The sequence below is a fragment of the Sycon ciliatum genome, chromosome 8 (genome assembly GCF_964019385.1).
Source record: "Sycon ciliatum chromosome 8, ocSycCili1.1, whole genome shotgun sequence".
NCBI classification, from domain to species: Eukaryota; Metazoa; Porifera; class Calcarea; order Leucosolenida; family Sycettidae; genus Sycon; species Sycon ciliatum.
In genome coordinates, this window is record NC_088650.1 from 16,817,695 (window position 1) to 16,838,942 (window position 21,248).

The 21,248-nt window shown below is 46.4% G+C and overlaps 2 protein-coding genes across 2 annotated transcripts in view; both read left to right on the top strand.

Annotated features, from left to right (window-relative positions):
- LOC135823904 (uncharacterized) overlaps positions 1 to 20,267 on the top strand; it is a 55,253-nt gene extending 34,986 nt beyond the window's left edge. The window contains exons 6-8 of the mRNA XM_065336780.1: positions 14 to 77; positions 2,104 to 2,306; positions 20,145 to 20,267. Coding sequence (XP_065192852.1) covers positions 14 to 77; positions 2,104 to 2,306; positions 20,145 to 20,229 — 352 coding nt within the window. The 3' untranslated portion in view covers positions 20,230 to 20,267. The remainder of the gene's footprint in view (positions 1 to 13; positions 78 to 2,103; positions 2,307 to 20,144) is intronic.
- Positions 20,143 to 21,248, top strand: part of LOC135823905 (uncharacterized) — a 48,348-nt gene continuing 47,242 nt past the window's right edge. Inside the window, exon 1 of the mRNA XM_065336782.1 lies at positions 20,143 to 20,208. The gene's annotated coding sequence lies outside the window, so the exon portion shown is untranslated. The remainder of the gene's footprint in view (positions 20,209 to 21,248) is intronic.

A 21,248-nucleotide genomic window follows, 5' to 3' on the forward strand; every position in this document is an offset into this window, starting at 1 on the left:
CATATTCGGATAGTTTGAAACTCTGTCCCGCACAAAGACTTGCGTCAGAAATGGATATGTACTACAGGTCTTGTTGGGTAAGGTCATTAAATTTTGCTCTGTGACTACAGTTGTGGCCAAAGATATCCAACCCGCAAGAAAAAAGTTGCACAGCGTGTCCAGTTCAATTACAGCATGCACGTTCCAAAAAACCGTATGTGACAGCGGTAGGAGTCGCGTGAGCCTAGGAGCTGCTTTCGGCACGTGAGTCGTATTTCTTTGGCCACAGCTGTAACTTGTGTGTGTGGACTAGATCTGCTTTTATGTGCCTCTCACGTGTTCATGAAGAGAGAATGATGACCTAGTACGAAGAGAGTGGTGTTCGCACATTTTGAGAATAATTTTCCAATCTCTAGACAGTCATGTAGATGTGTCGCCCTTGTTAGGTGGTACTGAGTGATGATAGGGTCCCCCCACCCCCCTTCATCCACCTGATATTCCCCGCCTTAACAGAAAAGAAACAGATTGCTATAGTGCCCACTAATACGACCAGTTACTAAACAATCAGCTCATGTTATCAGCTTATGTTACCGTATAATTTAGAACCTTCCAAGTTGGAAGGCTGTTAGAGTGCGCATCCAAGATGTGCTAGAGCTGTTAGCCAGTTATTTGTAGAAAGTCAGTACCGTCGGTCAGTGTCGTGCAATGTTATCGCACGAGCTGATCGTTTTGTAACTGGTGGTGTTAGTGTAACGTGCAGTTCCTTGTTTCTTTTTCTTTTCTATGAATTTATCCTTGGCTCTCCATCGAAGTCCATTCTTGAAACAGATTGTGGTGAACATTGTGGTGAACATTGTGTTGAACATTGATGGAGACCAGGAGACAACCGAGTAACATGCCACCCGTTGCACAAATGTTTCATTCAGGGACGTACCCACTTTTACGTGCAAAGTACAAGCCTTGAGCTATGGACATTGCAGTCTGTCCAAACTTGAATTGTCTCCCTTGTAAATGTATAGAAATGTTTCGGTCCAAAGCAGGACGGTTAGACAGCCTGATATTGTGTTGCTCAGGCTTCCAAATCGTTTGCCCAAGTTGGTTCAATTGAGCTGTGGACTGATCCCACGGTTAACTGCCGGGGTGACAGTGGACATTAATTGCAAGCCTGTGCATGTAAGATTGCATTGGTTGCCCTACATGCAGGGCAGTGTATAGTCATATGAAATGTTGTGTTACGTTTCATGTACAACTTCGGCTAGCTATACGTGGCTCCCCGTATAGTGACCAGCCCCTTACTACCTAGTCTAGGCTAGGGCGCCGTTATACATGCACGGGGGGTTCAGCTTATGACTTTTTAAAAGTGTGGTCAGACATGCGGACAGTGCAAGCTGGTACTTTGGTGTGGACCGTGTTGCATATGGTATGGTACATCCACATCGATTATGAAAAATGAAAATATTCAAGCAATTTATTGCACGTTCATTTTACACATGCAAATTTGCCGTAACAAGTCTGTAAATACCAGAACCCGTTGTTTTCGCTGAAGCCAGATTGAGGAAGCGAGAGTATTGCTCCCAAAATTTTGGAGGCAGTTTATTTGAGTTTCGGTACTTCCGCGTTTCGCTGTTGCCATGGTGTTCTCGCTCCACATATACTGGCACACACAGAGATATAGACAGCAATAGAAACAACACACAAAGTGAAGGGTAGTTGGATGCAGTCAGATGTAAACTGCATGGATAACGAGTGAGGTATGGAAGCAAGGACTGAGAACAGGGTGTCTCAAATGTAATAGGTGTGCAAGCGGATAGCAGAAATAGGCCATGATGCAGGACCACTTGGGACCGTCAGATATATTTTTAGCCTACGAAGTAGGGAGTCATCAAAAGAACTCCCTGGATCTTTAAAAATTCCTTTCCATGACTGTTGTCTTCCTGGTGTTTTCTGCGCTGGTGCTGTGTAGGTCTGGAATGAGAATACACTGCATCAAGGCTGTGAGTGGCATGTGCACATCCAATTCTTACTTCACACTGTTCAGTGTAAGTCATTTACGCTGCATTCTTCCATGCGGGGTTTAACTAACGGGTTGTTATCATGTCTACTTGTGTTCATTTTCTCTTCCAGCTAACCAGCTTGCACGACCATGGAGTACAGTACAATGTCCGGCTCTGTAGTCAGATATCTCATCTTTCACTTCAAAGAGTCCTGAGCAAGGCTAGGAAGTGGGGGATGGATATGACAAACGATATGCTTTCTTCACTTCACACTGTTCTATTTCAAATGGGTTCAAAGCCTCGCATCTCTCCTCCAAGGCAAAATTTGCAAAGGTAAGCTGTCTGTGCTGAATCGTTATCCAATGTGATGAGATACAATTTAAATTGCATGTCGTTTTCAATCGAAACAGTTTATGCTGTCAAGCAGACCATTGGGAGTAATTATGGTGATAGCGGACGGGGAAGGGTTTGTAAATACATGTATATATTTAGGGGTTGTAGTTGTTGTAGAAGTTTATTTAACGTCGCACCACAAACAGGCGATTTCGCCTCCTTTGATACATGTGGACGACAGAAGGAATGAGAGAGAGAGGGGGGGGGGGGGACAGAAGTATGGAGAGAGGAAGGGTAGAAATAAATAAGCAATCAACCTCAAGGCTACACCAAAGCAAAAACGGAATGGGAACATACTATATACAAAATAGCTTCATACATATATTGCAAAACACGTTTACTATTCTTCAGTCCGCTATACCACAGAAACACACTAGCCGAAAAGCATTTAAACGGAGCCATGATGCGCTTTTAGCAGGGCACAGAACTGAAGGTGGCTGGGCTCGGAACGGAGATCAGGCGGGAGCTGGTTCCACAGGACTGCGCCGATGAACTGCATGGTCGCTCGACCCGCAGGACCGGGCCAAAATGGTACTCGAACGAGGTGTTGTGCTGCTCCCCGAGTGCGGTCACCAGTAACTCTCACGAAGAAGCTGGTGAAGAGGGAGCTAGCTCGGGAGAACAGACAACGACGGACAAAGATGAGGAGCTTAATGTTAAACATGTCCTCCAGGGTGGTGAGGCGGAGCTGTTCAAAGATCGGGCTCGTGCGCGACCACGGTGGCAGACCGAAGAAGCCGCGGATAGCGCACTTCGTTAGACGTGTGAGGGGCTCCATGTTGCCAATTTGAAGTGACGGATAAAAGGCGTTGGAAGCGTACGACAACCTACCCTGGATCATCGACCTGTAAAACAGGATCTTTGACGCCAGGGTGAGGCTTCGGCGGCTCCGCCACAGCGCACCTACTGACTTCTGCACCTGCTGGATTGTGTGATTGACGTGAGGCTCCCAGGAGAGCTGCCCATCTACCATTACGCCCAGGTACCGCGCTTGTTCCACAACTGCAAGGGCTGCATTCCCACAGCGAATTTGAATGTTATCTGTGTCAGGGGCTGGGCCTCTTGGGGTAATCAACAGAGCTTGCGTTTTCTTTTGGTTCAGCATTAGTCCGCGGTCCTCCAACCACTGCGACAGGCCAGTGATGGCTGTGCTTAGAGGAGAGCACACTTGTTCGCAACTGCCCGAGGCTTCAATTGCAAGGGGTGAAACGAGTGCCAAAATTGAGGACTCGAGTACTCGTTCAAAAAGCGAGCGAGTATTCGAACGAGTACGAGTATTTTACTGACAACATAAACAATGCACTGCACATATTCTAGGCACACCGAACGTAGTACGCCCGATACATGAAGTCTTGCCAAGCACTTCTCACAACTTGTTACTATCAAAAAGCACTGGACTTTCACAAGATTCAGATCTAGAGGTGCTAGGCCACAGTAGGCACACTTGCCTGGGCTGTGAGTACTGGTCAGTGTAATGCTAGTACTTGATGTACATTCATACAGCAGTGCCTAGAACATTTCGAGTATTTTTCGCGAAACGAGTACTCGCTCTTTTCAAATTTTCGAGCGAGTGCTCAAGTATTCGATATACTCGTTTCACCCCTAGTATATAATGCTCCAATTTTACCCAAGGCTGAGGACAGCAAGCTGTTCCGGCCATCTAGGCCTCATCAGTACAGACACAGGCTCTTAAAAGTAAGGCAAGCTACCAGCTATGGTGCAAAGGTGGCACCACAGACATTAAGACAGCTCGTCACTCTAGCGGCCGAGTGCTCGAACTACGAAAAGTAGCAGGCGATGCGTAACGCAGCAGCAGTAAAGCAGCCGACCGAGAGTGATCAACAAGACGAAATCTGGGGAGGGTAATATCCAATATGCTTCAATTTTATTCAAGCGTTAGGTATGATGATAGGTGATGCGCCCATGGTTGGCCAATGGTGAGCCCATGGTTGGCCAATGGTTAACCCATGGTTGGCCAATGGTTGCTGCCACCTTGAAGGTTAGATGTTAATATCGGATGAGCCGGTGCCTAGGTTTTTGAACATTGGCACGGTTATAACTACGGACCAGCACTTTGGCCGAGTGCTTGTAGGCTTGTGTGCGGATCATGAGGTCCTGATTTCTAGATCCGCGCTGACAGCCGGGAGCAGGGAGTGGGCACTGTGCTCTTTCCACCTCGGCGAAGCATGCGGGAACCACTTTTACAATGAACTGTGCTGACAGCCAATAATGCCACTACAAGGAGCCTATGAGTGGAACATGGATGAAGTTAACGTGGCTTTGCCCCCTGTTAGGGTTTGATTATGAGGCTTATCATATTTGATACTACTTGTAGTATGTCTGAAATAATACCCGATACTCGTAATTATGGTTATGGCGCAAGATTACCTCTTAACAACATGTTTATATCCAAAGTTAGCACACCGGGATTTCAGGTTGTACACAGTCCGGTCAAATGAGATACTTGACCATTGATGAACATCATTGAAAAAAAACCCGTTTTCCAATGAATTGAGTTGGTATTCACTGGTTTGAGGGAAAGACACAAACGGGAAAAATTGAGTCGGTCAAACAATTTTCGAAACAAGGTTCGGCCATCGCCAGACTTGCTGCACCGTGTGCTACAGACCTGCACCAACTCTTACAAAACTTCTGACTGGTTTGCTAAAATTTGATAACATGCTTGCTTCGAGGTTACCGGGATTTTAGCATAACATATGGTGTGATAAGTCATGAGCCCTGTGTTGCTGCAACTTGAAGGGTGCTCAGTAGATGTTGAGACCAACAATACATGAATGTCAACCAGCTTAGCCATGTCCACACGACGGGTTCTGCACATCCTGGGGCCCAATGTATTCTTCCAGAGCCTCAAGGGACAGCAGACAGTGGCTCTTCTGTATTTTCTGTACAAGTTGACTAGAATGCACGGTGCTCCTATGTATGATTTCCCTGGCCCTTTTCTCCACACCCCAGCTGAGCCTGTTAACTGCATTCAATGTTAACAGACTAAGGGTCAGAAACAGTCTCCGTTCAACTGGTCCCAACTACGGCGCTCGTTCCAGTTGAAGAAATACCCTCCCATCTTCACCTTTCAGCAAACTACCATTCCTTATCGGCATTCAAGCTTTCAAAACCAAGGTCCACCGTCATCTCCGTAGTGGCCATTATCTACGGATCACATACCCCTCTTTTTGTAAATCACCTCTTTCATGAATTAGGCTCCCTTGCTCGTCTAATCCCCAACGCTCTGGTTAGTTATGTCCGTGGCGACAATTTATCTCATGTTTCTCTCTCCTTTATTGTCAAACTGCTTCTCTCTGCATTTACATAACTTGTTTCCCTCTCCCTTCAGAACTTCTTTTCTCTCACAGTCAGCCCCCATAGTCTATACCTTATCGTGTGCGTAATAGCGCCAAGACAAGAGGTCGGTGTTGCTGGCATGCCTCACTTGCGCAGGCTCCAAAGTCCCAAATGTTGTGGTTTCATTGCTGTATCTTCAGTAGAATGTATACTAGTATGTGTATTGAAGCTCAAGCATCTACTGTGTGGCTGGGTTGAGTCAAAAGATGTGGATTTCTATCCAGCACCTCGGGAAGAGTTTCGAAGCATTTCAGATGCGCGTTAACTACTAAACTTCAAAGAATATAAGTCGCAACTTTTCACGCTTTTAAAAAGGGCAAAGAAGGGGAGAGAATTCCGATGAAGTGTGACATGATCTTACCAATGTTACTATATTGAAACAATAATTATGGATCAGATCTGGATTGGGAGTGTGATTTATAACCGAGTGCTACTTATACCGGTAACCGGCGAAATACGGTTATATTATTATGCTTCCCGATTTCGAATCAAGTAGCTTTGCTCTGGAAGAAGATGAATTGTACAGGAGTACGGGAAGAAAATTGTATAGTGGTGAGGGTGGGAGGAAGGAGTGTGTGTGTGTGTGGGGGGGGGGGTATACTGAGACTAGACTCTTTTGCTGCCGTATCGGGAACTGCCAACTGCGGCAGAGTTCATCCACGCTAAACTCCATGCAAGGTATAACAGTTATGGCATGGTACCTCCACAGTCTGTTCACACAAACACCCAAGTCAGCCGCTCATGATTTCCATTAGCATCTGATCATTTTCACGTTGCTCTATTTTGGCAGATGCAATCCAAAGTAAAACTACTAATAGGGAGCCGAAGCTATAATTGAAATATGAAAACGTGGCATGCTGCTGTAAAATGTACAACTAGTGTAAGTAATATCAAATGAACAACTTTTTTTAGACCAAAAAATATTCTGAAAGAAAAAGTACAAACTTGTCAAGTAATATGTCGTGGTCGGCCGATCGTCCCTACGTATGAGTTATCCCAAGCCCGCTTGCACAAAGTATATGTGCGACTCTTGGTCATTCCACTCAGGCGTACCTCAGACCCAACGTACAGAGAGATCAGGGTGGCGGAGCACAAAGATCCGATATAGTAAAAGTAGAAAAGCAAAGGAAAAGTAAGAAACTTCAAATGCAAAAACCCGGCTCAAGCGGACAAGTCCGCTTGAGCGGTAACGGAACTCTCTATTAAATAATAATACATGTAGTAATTGTTGTGTCCTGCTCAAGGCAGACCAACTCTTCGAAAGATGAGAATGAATCATCAGTAAAACGCAATGGCTTTTAAAGGGAAGCTGGCTGCAAAGGCGGCTTGAAAGGTGACATGTGAATGTGTTATGCGCAAGGCGCCAGAGGTACAGCAGTGCAGGGCCTAGGGTGCGAACAGTAGCACTAGCAGCCTGAGTGCCAAGACCCATGCAGGGAAAGGTGCTATAATATCACCACAGTAATAAACGTTCAGACTCTCTCTCTAAAACTCCACTCTAAAACTGTACTCTACAACTCTACCCTAAAACTCTACTCAACATAAAACTTTACTGCCAGACTCTACCCGAGTCAGCCAACTTAAACCAGCTGAAGTCTATAGCCAGCAGCTGCGAAGAGAAGGAACGAGCAGGCAGCAGCAAACAGAGCGTGAGCAAAGGTCAGCAGAAGCGAGCAAACGTAACGTTGCTGCAAGGAAACTGCAACACTATAAACATGCAATGGAAACAGGCAGACGGAAAGGCAAGACGATCGATTACAGTTCTGTGGTAAGGGCGAGTCTAGGCAACACATTGAGGAACGCCAGCAGGACATGACTAATAGCGATGACAAGTAGTAGAACATATCTAACACGTGGCTCGATCTTCTAGAAACGTACATCATATGTACCTGTGCTACTGTTCTAATTATTATGCATGGTCATGGTCGCAGCGATAGGGTACATAACTGTTACATGTAATGGTTACGAGCACTACTGTGTACGCAGTGCCATCACAAATACATAAGCAGTAGGAACCGTTGAAACATATGGATAAATTATCGTCAAAAGAGTGGAGAGAAGAAGAAAGCAAGGAAGAGGACGGTGAGACTAGAGGTAAAAATAGTACGCAGTGTTCTATTGTTTGCAAAGTGAAGGCTGTGTAGTGTAGATATGTAGCTTGTAACGTCTTCAAAAGAGTGAGACCATAAACACATTTACGTGACAAAACAAAGAAATTTTTATTAGCAAACACACGTGCACAACCAACATTATCAATGAGACGATTGGCAACATAAGAATTCTCCTTCCGATCAACGGCACGAACACTAACCCGTGATTTACGTGTACGATTAGACTCATCCGGTGTTGTCGCACTCCAACACACACTCCCACACATACACACATACACACCAGGGACGTGCTGATTGAAATGCTGCTCTGTATGTGGCATAGTGTAATTGATGTGTGGTTTTGCTCCAACACGTCTCTTTACTACTCTATACAAGTACTTCGAAGTACCTTATTTGCCGTCTATTGTAATCGACTCGCCGGTGTTGTTGAGACGGAAATATGGATACCACTTTCCTTTACCGCTAGCGCAGTCAGAGGGCAGGCTGAGGATCTTCACTCGTTCCATGCCTTCGAACAGCACCTCGAGCCTCTGACGATCTAGATCGATAGTCATAGCTGCGTCGCAATTCTTATACAGTACGGGAATGTCAGAAGCCTTGTCATGCGCATGCTGTTGACAATGATCATCACACCACCATCCATCCTTGCACCTCCTTGCACGTCTCTGCTTCTCTGACAGTATCCTGGTCCTTCAGCTTTGCTACACCCATGAAAATGTTGTGATGATCTTCCCAGTTGATCACAAATCGCCAGCACTCTCTGCCAGATGAGAATCCGTCAGTACATACAGCCGTTGCACAGTCAGTATTGGTAGCAGTGACAGTGTAGCTGTCCTCAGGAACTGATAGTGATGTTGAGCATAAGTTACGGTTGAATTCCTGGAAATGGTAGCTCGTACAACACGCGTACAACGTCTTTTCAGCTGATAATATATGAAGAGGATAACCACCTAATCCAATTTTGATCGATTGAGTCTCACATACTGGTTTATCATCGTCGCTACGGGACATTGTTAGCTGCATTTTCTCCATGCGATTGTCAGGATGTACCATGGCTATATGGATATCATCCGGTACAGTATCAACGTGCAGTGGTAGTTTGTCAAAGCCTTCGAGTGGAAACTGGAAGAAATTACCTCCATCTGGTGTTGACTTGATAATGTATGGCACCGTGCTCTCCACATCCACTCTGGTTGAGAATACGGTTGTTTGTGACTTAACCATTTTGACAGCATTCTCCACAGCATCCTCAGCAATGGTCACACCTAGCTTTCCAGTGGTATGCATCACTGGTGTGGCCAGGTCTTCTGACGTCATGCTACTCGTAGCGTCCAGAATGCTGCTGTGAAGGGATAAGACATGCTGGTCCATTGCTGACACTGTTTCTCTGGGCGAAGCATCAGAACAGCCTTCAGCAAGGCGTTCACCAAGCACCTTGATGGTGTCGATTGTCTGTCTCTTTGAATGCAGGCGGCTTCGCTCTGACTCCAACTGCTTTCGCTTTTTCCACCTGATCTGGTCGATCTCATCCTTGACACGTTGTTTGTCGTTCTCCAAGGCTTTGATCAGATCGTTGTAAAACGCTTCCACTTTCTTAGAGGCATCAGTAGCCTGCTCGTCAACTTGATCCACTGCAGCACTGAGGTCTGCTAGTCTGTCGTCCAAACCGGCCAGGCCAGACAAGCCTGGAACACTGCTGACTTCTTTCACGACTTGGAGAATTTCTTGCCTCTGCTTCTGGACAATGTCCATAGCAGGAACAATGCTATGTCCATCGCGTATGTGCGGAGCACAGCACAACCCGCATACAAGAGCACTACAGGTTTCACAATACAGCGACAACACCTGGCCAGCGTGAGCGGGACATTTAGCTTGCACGTCGTCTGAAAGCGGGTTCGACCCACCTTCAGTAGTGTTGGCGGTGTACAAAGTACCAGCGGAAGGTGGCAATGTTTGCCACGCTGGGTTGCGAGCACTCCCCGCAGCAGCTCCGCCATCGGTCAATTTTGTTTCTTTGCTGCACAATACACAATGGATGCTGGCCGTTTGTGGATTGACGCTGTCCTTCAAGCACCCATCGCATAGGACGTGCAGGCAGCGAAGCAAACGCCCAGTGTCTGGCTTTTCAGCTTCGCACTGGACGCACGCGCTAGAAGACCTGAACATTGTGAACGGTCGGGCGAAGGAAAGAATAGGTTGCGATCCAATGATTCCAATGCGATGTGAAGATTGGAAACCTTTTTTCCGCGTCTATAAAATTTCGCTGCTTGAGCGATAGAAAGACTGAGAGTGAGATCGACCGTACCTGTATGGAACAGTGTACGTGAAGGTTTCGAGGTCGCCTAGTATGACTATGACCATGACGATGTCTACGTGACTCTGATTGTGAGGCTGTTTCTGCCACGAACCGCAGCAGCACAAGCGCGGACAAGAATCTGGGGATGTTGAAGGGGATGCCCTTCCACGTCTACGTGGATCAAGGCGTGGACTTGGTACTGGTAGATCTACGTAGTCATTGTATGTTTGTAGCAGTGTGGCGTTCCCGTATCCAGTGCTGCCAAGACCCATGCAGGGAAAGGTGCTATAATATCACCACAGTAATAAACGTTCAGACTCTCTCTCTAAAACTCCACTCTAAAACTGTACTCTACAACTCTACCCTAAAACTCTACTCAACATAAAACTTTACTGCCAGACTCTACCCGAGTCAGCCAACTTAAACCAGCTGAAGTCTATAGCCAGCAGCTGCGAAGAGAAGGAACGAGCAGGCAGCAGCAAACAGAGCGTGAGCAAAGGTCAGCAGAAGCGAGCAAACGTAACGTTGCTGCAAGGAAACTGCAACACTATAAACATGCAATGGAAACAGGCAGACGGAAAGGCAAGACGATCGATTACAGTTCTGTGGTAAGGGCGAGTCTAGGCAACACATTGAGGAACGCCAGCAGGACATGACTAATAGCGATGACAAGTAGTAGAACATATCTAACACGTGGCTCGATCTTCTAGAAACGTACATCATATGTACCTGTGCTACTGTTCTAATTATTATGCATGGTCATGGTCGCAGCGATAGGGTACATAACTGTTACATGTAATGGTTACGAGCACTACTGTGTACGCAGTGCCATCACAAATACATAAGCAGTAGGAACCGTTGAAACATATGGATAAATTATCGTCAAAAGAGTGGAGAGAAGAAGAAAGCAAGGAAGAGGACGGTGAGACTAGAGGTAAAAATAGTACGCAGTGTTCTATTGTTTGCAAAGTGAAGGCTGTGTAGTGTAGATATGTAGCTTGTAACGTCTTCAAAAGAGTGAGACCATAAACACATTTACGTGACAAAACAAAGAAATTTTTATTAGCAAACACACGTGCACAACCAACATTATCAATGAGACGATTGGCAACATAAGAATTCTCCTTCCGATCAACGGCACGAACACTAACCCGTGATTTACGTGTACGATTAGACTCATCCGGTGTTGTCGCACTCCAACACACACTCCCACACATACACACATACACACCAGGGACGTGCTGATTGAAATGCTGCTCTGTATGTGGCATAGTGTAATTGATGTGTGGTTTTGCTCCAACACGTCTCTTTACTACTCTATACAAGTACTTCGAAGTACCTTATTTGCCGTCTATTGTAATCGACTCGCCGGTGTTGTTGAGACGGAAATATGGATACCACTTTCCTTTACCGCTAGCGCAGTCAGAGGGCAGGCTGAGGATCTTCACTCGTTCCATGCCTTCGAACAGCACCTCGAGCCTCTGACGATCTAGATCGATAGTCATAGCTGCGTCGCAATTCTTATACAGTACGGGAATGTCAGAAGCCTTGTCATGCGCATGCTGTTGACAATGATCATCACACCACCATCCATCCTTGCACCTCCTTGCACGTCTCTGCTTCTCTGACAGTATCCTGGTCCTTCAGCTTTGCTACACCCATGAAAATGTTGTGATGATCTTCCCAGTTGATCACAAATCGCCAGCACTCTCTGCCAGATGAGAATCCGTCAGTACATACAGCCGTTGCACAGTCAGTATTGGTAGCAGTGACAGTGTAGCTGTCCTCAGGAACTGATAGTGATGTTGAGCATAAGTTACGGTTGAATTCCTGGAAATGGTAGCTCGTACAACACGCGTACAACGTCTTTTCAGCTGATAATATATGAAGAGGATAACCACCTAATCCAATTTTGATCGATTGAGTCTCACATACTGGTTTATCATCGTCGCTACGGGACATTGTTAGCTGCATTTTCTCCATGCGATTGTCAGGATGTATCATGGCTATATGGATATCATCCGGTACAGTATCAACGTGCAGTGGTAGTTTGTCAAAGCCTTCGAGTGGAAACTGGAAGAAATTACCTCCATCTGGTGTTGACTTGATAATGTATGGCACCGTGCTCTCCACATCCACTCTGGTTGAGAATACGGTTGTTTGTGACTTAACCATTTTGACAGCATTCTCCACAGCATCCTCAGCAATGGTCACACCTAGCTTTCCAGTGGTATGCATCACTGGTGTGGCCAGGTCTTCTGACGTCATGCTACTCGTAGCGTCCAGAATGCTGCTGTGAAGGGATAAGACATGCTGGTCCATTGCTGACACTGTTTCTCTGGGCGAAGCATCAGAACAGCCTTCAGCAAGGCGTTCACCAAGCACCTTGATGGTGTCGATTGTCTGTCTCTTTGAATGCAGGCGGCTTCGCTCTGACTCCAACTGCTTTCGCTTTTTCCACCTGATCTGGTCGATCTCATCCTTGACACGTTGTTTGTCGTTCTCCAAGGCTTTGATCAGATCGTTGTAAAACGCTTCCACTTTCTTAGAGGCATCAGTAGCCTGCTCGTCAACTTGATCCACTGCAGCACTGAGGTCTGCTAGTCTGTCGTCCAAACCGGCCAGGCCAGACAAGCCTGGAACACTGCTGACTTCTTTCACGACTTGGAGAATTTCTTGCCTCTGCTTCTGGACAATGTCCATAGCAGGAACAATGCTATGTCCATCGCGTATGTGCGGAGCACAGCACAACCCGCATACAAGAGCACTACAGGTTTCACAATACAGCGACAACACCTGGCCAGCGTGAGCGGGACATTTAGCTTGCACGTCGTCTGAAAGCGGGTTCGACCCACCTTCAGTAGTGTTGGCGGTGTACAAAGTACCAGCGGAAGGTGGCAATGTTTGCCACGCTGGGTTGCGAGCACTCCCCGCAGCAGCTCCGCCATCGGTCAATTTTGTTTCTTTGCTGCACAATACACAATGGATGCTGGCCGTTTGTGGATTGACGCTGTCCTTCAAGCACCCATCGCATAGGACGTGCAGGCAGCGAAGCAAACGCCCAGTGTCTGGCTTTTCAGCTTCGCACTGGACGCACGCGCTAGAAGACCTGAACATTGTGAACGGTCGGGCGAAGGAAAGAATAGGTTGCGATCCAATGATTCCAATGCGATGTGAAGATTGGAAACCTTTTTTCCGCGTCTATAAAATTTCGCTGCTTGAGCGATAGAAAGACTGAGAGTGAGATCGACCGTACCTGTATGGAACAGTGTACGTGAAGGTTTCGAGGTCGCCTAGTATGACTATGACCATGACGATGTCTACGTGACTCTGATTGTGAGGCTGTTTCTGCCACGAACCGCAGCAGCACAAGCGCGGACAAGAATCTGGGGATGTTGAAGGGGATGCCCTTCCACGTCTACGTGGATCAAGGCGTGGACTTGGTACTGGTAGATCTACGTAGTCATTGTATGTTTGTAGCAGTGTGGCGTTCCCGTATCCAGTGCTGCCAAGACCCATGCAGGGAAAGGTGCTATAATATCACCACAGTAATAAACGTTCAGACTCTCTCTCTAAAACTCCACTCTAAAACTGTACTCTACAACTCTACCCTAAAACTCTACTCAACATAAAACTTTACTGCCAGACTCTACCCGAGTCAGCCAACTTAAACCAGCTGAAGTCTATAGCCAGCAGCTGCGAAGAGAAGGAACGAGCAGGCAGCAGCAAACAGAGCGTGAGCAAAGGTCAGCAGAAGCGAGCAAACGTAACGTTGCTGCAAGGAAACTGCAACACTATAAACATGCAATGGAAACAGGCAGACGGAAAGGCAAGACGATCGATTACAGTTCTGTGGTAAGGGCGAGTCTAGGCAACACATTGAGGAACGCCAGCAGGACATGACTAATAGCGATGACAAGTAGTAGAACATATCTAACACGTGGCTCGATCTTCTAGAAACGTACATCATATGTACCTGTGCTACTGTTCTAATTATTATGCATGGTCATGGTCGCAGCGATAGGGTACATAACTGTTACATGTAATGGTTACGAGCACTACTGTGTACGCAGTGCCATCACAAATACATAAGCAGTAGGAACCGTTGAAACATATGGATAAATTATCGTCAAAAGAGTGGAGAGAAGAAGAAAGCAAGGAAGAGGACGGTGAGACTAGAGGTAAAAATAGTACGCAGTGTTCTATTGTTTGCAAAGTGAAGGCTGTGTAGTGTAGATATGTAGCTTGTAACGTCTTCAAAAGAGTGAGACCATAAACACATTTACGTGACAAAACAAAGAAATTTTTATTAGCAAACACACGTGCACAACCAACATTATCAATGAGACGATTGGCAACATAAGAATTCTCCTTCCGATCAACGGCACGAACACTAACCCGTGATTTACGTGTACGATTAGACTCATCCGGTGTTGTCGCACTCCAACACACACTCCCACACATACACACATACACACCAGGGACGTGCTGATTGAAATGCTGCTCTGTATGTGGCATAGTGTAATTGATGTGTGGTTTTGCTCCAACACGTCTCTTTACTACTCTATACAAGTACTTCGAAGTACCTTATTTGCCGTCTATTGTAATCGACTCGCCGGTGTTGTTGAGACGGAAATATGGATACCACTTTCCTTTACCGCTAGCGCAGTCAGAGGGCAGGCTGAGGATCTTCACTCGTTCCATGCCTTCGAACAGCACCTCGAGCCTCTGACGATCTAGATCGATAGTCATAGCTGCGTCGCAATTCTTATACAGTACGGGAATGTCAGAAGCCTTGTCATGCGCATGCTGTTGACAATGATCATCACACCACCATCCATCCTTGCACCTCCTTGCACGTCTCTGCTTCTCTGACAGTATCCTGGTCCTTCAGCTTTGCTACACCCATGAAAATGTTGTGATGATCTTCCCAGTTGATCACAAATCGCCAGCACTCTCTGCCAGATGAGAATCCGTCAGTACATACAGCCGTTGCACAGTCAGTATTGGTAGCAGTGACAGTGTAGCTGTCCTCAGGAACTGATAGTGATGTTGAGCATAAGTTACGGTTGAATTCCTGGAAATGGTAGCTCGTACAACACGCGTACAACGTCTTTTCAGCTGATAATATATGAAGAGGATAACCACCTAATCCAATTTTGATCGATTGAGTCTCACATACTGGTTTATCATCGTCGCTACGGGACATTGTTAGCTGCATTTTCTCCATGCGATTGTCAGGATGTACCATGGCTATATGGATATCATCCGGTACAGTATCAACGTGCAGTGGTAGTTTGTCAAAGCCTTCGAGTGGAAACTGGAAGAAATTACCTCCATCTGGTGTTGACTTGATAATGTATGGCACCGTGCTCTCCACATCCACTCTGGTTGAGAATACGGTTGTTTGTGACTTAACCATTTTGACAGCATTCTCCACAGCATCCTCAGCAATGGTCACACCTAGCTTTCCAGTGGTATGCATCACTGGTGTGGCCAGGTCTTCTGACGTCATGCTACTCGTAGCGTCCAGAATGCTGCTGTGAAGGGATAAGACATGCTGGTCCATTGCTGACACTGTTTCTCTGGGCGAAGCATCAGAACAGCCTTCAGCAAGGCGTTCACCAAGCACCTTGATGGTGTCGATTGTCTGTCTCTTTGAATGCAGGCGGCTTCGCTCTGACTCCAACTGCTTTCGCTTTTTCCACCTGATCTGGTCGATCTCATCCTTGACACGTTGTTTGTCGTTCTCCAAGGCTTTGATCAGATCGTTGTAAAACGCTTCCACTTTCTTAGAGGCATCAGTAGCCTGCTCGTCAACTTGATCCACTGCAGCACTGAGGTCTGCTAGTCTGTCGTCCAAACCGGCCAGGCCAGACAAGCCTGGAACACTGCTGACTTCTTTCACGACTTGGAGAATTTCTTGCCTCTGCTTCTGGACAATGTCCATAGCAGGAACAATGCTATGTCCATCGCGTATGTGCGGAGCACAGCACAACCCGCATACAAGAGCACTACAGGTTTCACAATACAGCGACAACACCTGGCCAGCGTGAGCGGGACATTTAGCTTGCACGTCGTCTGAAAGCGGGTTCGACCCACCTTCAGTAGTGTTGGCGGTGTACAAAGTACCAGCGGAAGGTGGCAATGTTTGCCACGCTGGGTTGCGAGCACTCCCCGCAGCAGCTCCGCCATCGGTCAATTTTGTTTCTTTGCTGCACAATACACAATGGATGCTGGCCGTTTGTGGATTGACGCTGTCCTTCAAGCACCCATCGCATAGGACGTGCAGGCAGCGAAGCAAACGCCCAGTGTCTGGCTTTTCAGCTTCGCACTGGACGCACGCGCTAGAAGACCTGAACATTGTGAACGGTCGGGCGAAGGAAAGAATAGGTTGCGATCCAATGATTCCAATGCGATGTGAAGATTGGAAACCTTTTTTCCGCGTCTATAAAATTTCGCTGCTTGAGCGATAGAAAGACTGAGAGTGAGATCGACCGTACCTGTATGGAACAGTGTACGTGAAGGTTTCGAGGTCGCCTAGTATGACTATGACCATGACGATGTCTACGTGACTCTGATTGTGAGGCTGTTTCTGCCACGAACCGCAGCAGCACAAGCGCGGACAAGAATCTGGGGATGTTGAAGGGGATGCCCTTCCACGTCTACGTGGATCAAGGCGTGGACTTGGTACTGGTAGATCTACGTAGTCATTGTATGTTTGTAGCAGTGTGGCGTTCCCGTATCCAGTGCTGCCAAACCGTCCGATTTTTCGGACTGTCCGATTTTTGAAGGCTCTTCCGAAAACCGGTCCGAAAAAAAAAGGGAAACGTCCGAAAAGCAGCCAAAATGTCGAAGATCATTACTTTTCTATGCAGAAGTCCTGTAATTTCACTTTTCAGCGCAACTGAAGGCACACATCACTGTACATTTGCTTCTGAAAAGGCTATAGCTTGGCTGTGGAAGTGCAAAGTAACATGCCTGTGTAATACTAGCCGAGTGGTAGGCGCGGTGCAATTAACAATAATTACTTTTATTCTACTTTCAGGTACACACCTGAGATATAATCGTTCGTGAAAGAAGAAGCGGCAAAATAAATAACTTTCTCTCCGGTGCTCACCTAGAGGCTGAATCCTTATTCTTCGAGTTAGCTTTCATTGCTATCCAATCTAATCTAATCTTCTCGTTATCAAAACAGAAATGCGCAGCCGCTTTTATGCAGCAGACGACGTACGCTTACATACGGAGATACACTAAATATACATCAGGCAAGCTCCGTATTAGTTCCGTACTGCTTCCGTATTGGTCGGGCAGGGATACTACACCCTCCCTTCCTACAGATTATCACGCCCTCGTGGTTTTCAAAAAATTAGTGAAGAGTTACGAACACAGCGTCAACCGGAAGATGGCAAATTATATCGGAAATGATAACGTTTAGAGTAGACAGAAGAAATGAACTGATAACAAATCATAAAGTAGAAGCACACCAGGTTCACACGATCTCACGGGGTCAAAAGGGGAAAGAACTGTTCTCCAAATTGGACCTGAAAATCCACAGCACTCTTGCTGCACAACGCTGGCACAACCCGCCAGGAACATCGCAGGTCAAAAACCGAACTGAATACACTATACCTATAAGGGGCGTTGTCACACACATTGTCCCACGTTAGCCGGGTAAGCCGTGGCTCACCATGATCAGACGCCTACCAAACTAAACTGGATTCACACACTCGCATAAAGGAAGACTGAAGAGAACAGGGAGACTGAAGGAAGACAGGAAAGAAAATGCCATACCTGGAATCAGCGTTAGTAACCACGGCGGCGGCTGGAGCTACGGCGGAGAGCAAGCCACGTTTTATCTTCATCTTGGTTGAGCCGGTCACTCAGAGCGGCTAGCTCGGCGTCAGACAAATGACCTCCCTCCTCGTCTTGAATCGTGGTCTTCACATTGTCGATAGCATCGCTTTGCGTGACGTAAAGAGTGATGGTCTAGCCAGGAAGAGTGTTGACGAAAATCTGCATTCCACCACGGAGGCGAAGTACCAAAGTGAAGAGTGGGCTCCTGCTTCCGACTGCGTGCCGGGGAAAATCAAACGCTGCTGGTCTTGGGGAATACCCTCCCTTGATTCGTCGCAGGGAGCTGCAGCGGGTTGAGCCATGGGGGTCTGGGGTCGAATCACGTTGTTTTATTTAAAACTACACCGCTGCCACCAATGTAATAGGTAGCCGAGTGGTAGGCGCGGTGAAATCAACAATAATTACTTTTATTCTACTTTCAGGTACACACCTGAGATATAATCGTTCGTGAAAGAAGAAGCGGCAAAATAAATAACTTTCTCTCCGGTGCTCACCTAGAGGCTGAATCCTTATTCTTCGAGTTAGCTTTCATTGCTATCCAATCTAATCTAATCTTCTCTTTATCAAAACAGAAATGCGCAGCCGCTTTTATGCAGCAGACGACGTACGCTTACATACGGAGATACACTAAATATACATCAGGCAAGCTCCGTATTAGTTCCGTACTGCTTCCGTATTGGTCGGGCAGGGATACTACACCTGGATCAGGCTGGACGGCATGTACACTGACAGTCTGTACAGAGTCAGTGTGCGACCACACTCATCATTACAAAATGACAACTCTGGGGTTACCATGGCAACGGAGCGATTTTTCATTGTGTTTTAGGCGATATTTTGAATTCTCTGTAAAAAAATTGCCGAGGAGAAAAATTCGCACCATGGCCAGCCTTGGCGGTGAAGGGTGTCCGATTTTGGGCGAAAATTATTTGGCAGCACTGCGTATCCCAGGCGATGTCAACTATCTGTCTTTGAAGTAATGGCAGCGTGTCAGAATGTCAGCCACTTCTCTTTGGTGAGGAGCTGGTTTGGTTGTTATTTGACTTGTCATGATCAGTCCACAATACACGTATGTCGACAGTCCCTTCAAATTTGGAGGAACAGTCGTGTAAACATTAGTAGACTACAGTGCACCACAGATGTATGGGAATGTAAGCAGTTATCACCAGAAATTATTATTATGAAGAAGAGATTGGTGGGACTTCGGCGATACTTGGGGAATTGTGTGTTGCTCCCTACGTGGGAGCTCGCGCTTTTCCTGCCGACCTGAATTCTCACAACTGACATGTTTCTGAGACATTCAACGACCTGAGGCCTAGCTCTCACACACCTCCAGGCTCCAGTGCGCAAGCCAACAGCCTTCCACCTTGGAAGGTTCAAGGTTCAAGGCTGTTGGTTTGCGCACTGGAGGTGTGTGAGAGCTACATGTAGGTCTCAGGTCATTGAATGTCTCAGTAGGATGTCAGTTTTGTGCCCGTTTATTACACGTTCTGACTGCTTATAACCGTGTTACAGTCGTGGTTAGTTGCTTCATAACTCGTTTGTCGGGCCATGTGATTTCTTCTATGAATAATGCAAACTTATGGTTGATAAAAATGGTGGTAAAGACTAGGGACCGGCGGATTCTGCTCGAAAAGGTGGCAGATTCTGCTCGAAAAGCAGTGAAATCGGCAGAACCATACAAACCTTATGGCGGGCAATTCCTCGAATTCTGCTCCATTTTTTATCCACATACCAAACATGCATGAAACTTACCAGAAAAAGTACCGAATTCTGCAAATTTTTCTGCCGGCAGAATCCGCCGGACCCTAGTAAAGACACACCTGGCAATATGGCGGTAAACACACGCCTGCCCACACACACTCTCTTGTAGGCTGCAAAGTTCTGGCACAGAGCTCTCCTTCTCACCACCACCACCATCAGTTCGCGCCTGGCGCCTGGTCGATGCATGGCTGGCGGTATCCGGCATAGCAGGCTGGTACATCAAGTAGCGCATGGCACTTAGATGATGACACAGCAACGACATAGCTCGATTGCGACGTACATTTCGTCCCCGCTGGACTCATCAGGCAATCTTCTTCTTAAATATATACTTTGTGTGAAATATATACTTTGTGTGTTTGTGTCTGTGTCCTGTGTGTTGCCATATTCGGATAGTTTGAAACTTTGTCCCGCACAAAGGCTTGCGTCAGAAATGGATGTGTGCTACAGGTCTTGTTGGGTAAGGTCGTTTGCTCTGTGACTACAGTTGTGGCCAAAGATATCCAACCTGCAAGTAAAAATAAGTTGCACCACGTTTCCAGTTCAATTACAGCATGCACGTTCCAAAAACGTATGTGAGAGCCGTAGGAGCCGCGTGAGCCTAGGCGCTGCTTTCGGCACGCGAGTCGGATTTCTTTGGCCACAACTGTAACTTGTGTGTGTGGACTAGATCTGCTTTTATGTGCCTCCTACGTGTTCATGAAGTGAGAATGATGACCTAGTAAGATGAGAGTTGTGTTCGCACATTTTGAAAATAGATTTTCAATCTCTATACAGTCATGTAGATGTGTCACCCTTGTTAGGTGATACTGAGTGGTGACAGGGTCCCCCCCCCCCCCCCCTTCATCCACCTGATATTCCCCGTCTTAACAGAAAAGAAACAGATTGTCGAAAAGAAAAAGGATCAAGGAACTACAAGTTATGCTAACTGTAATAATGTCCACAAGAAACACTGCTCAAGCACAATCCGTTGTCTGGAAGAGTACAACAGGGCAGGCAAGATTTGTTTTTCTTTTCAGCAAAACGGACTGGGTGCCATTTGTGATTACGCAGCAAAACAAAGCGCATGATGTCAGTCTTGAATGCAGTACAAAGCTATGCAGTGCAGTGTGTCTGCTAGTTAAGGGTTTCCACAAAATTCAAGAAAAAAATCTCAAAATTGAAATTCAAAATTCAAAAAAATTAGGCAAATTTCAATGATAGAATTCAAAAAAATCGCAAAATAAAAAAAAATTTAGCCAATTACTCTGGTTCCACCGAAACTTCTGGGTATCACCATGGCAACACCATGGTAACGCAAAATGGTGGCCGAAGAAAAATGGTTGTGGTCAATCTTCTGTCAATCTGCTTTCCAGTTCCGGTGATTATTATTATTATTTTTTGATCCAAGGTTTCTCCACACAGGTCGATGGGACGATGGCATCCAACAGCTTACTGGAAACCCAAAACCAACCATGCAAGTGGGTAATCGACTGTAATGTATGGCAAAATTCAACAAAA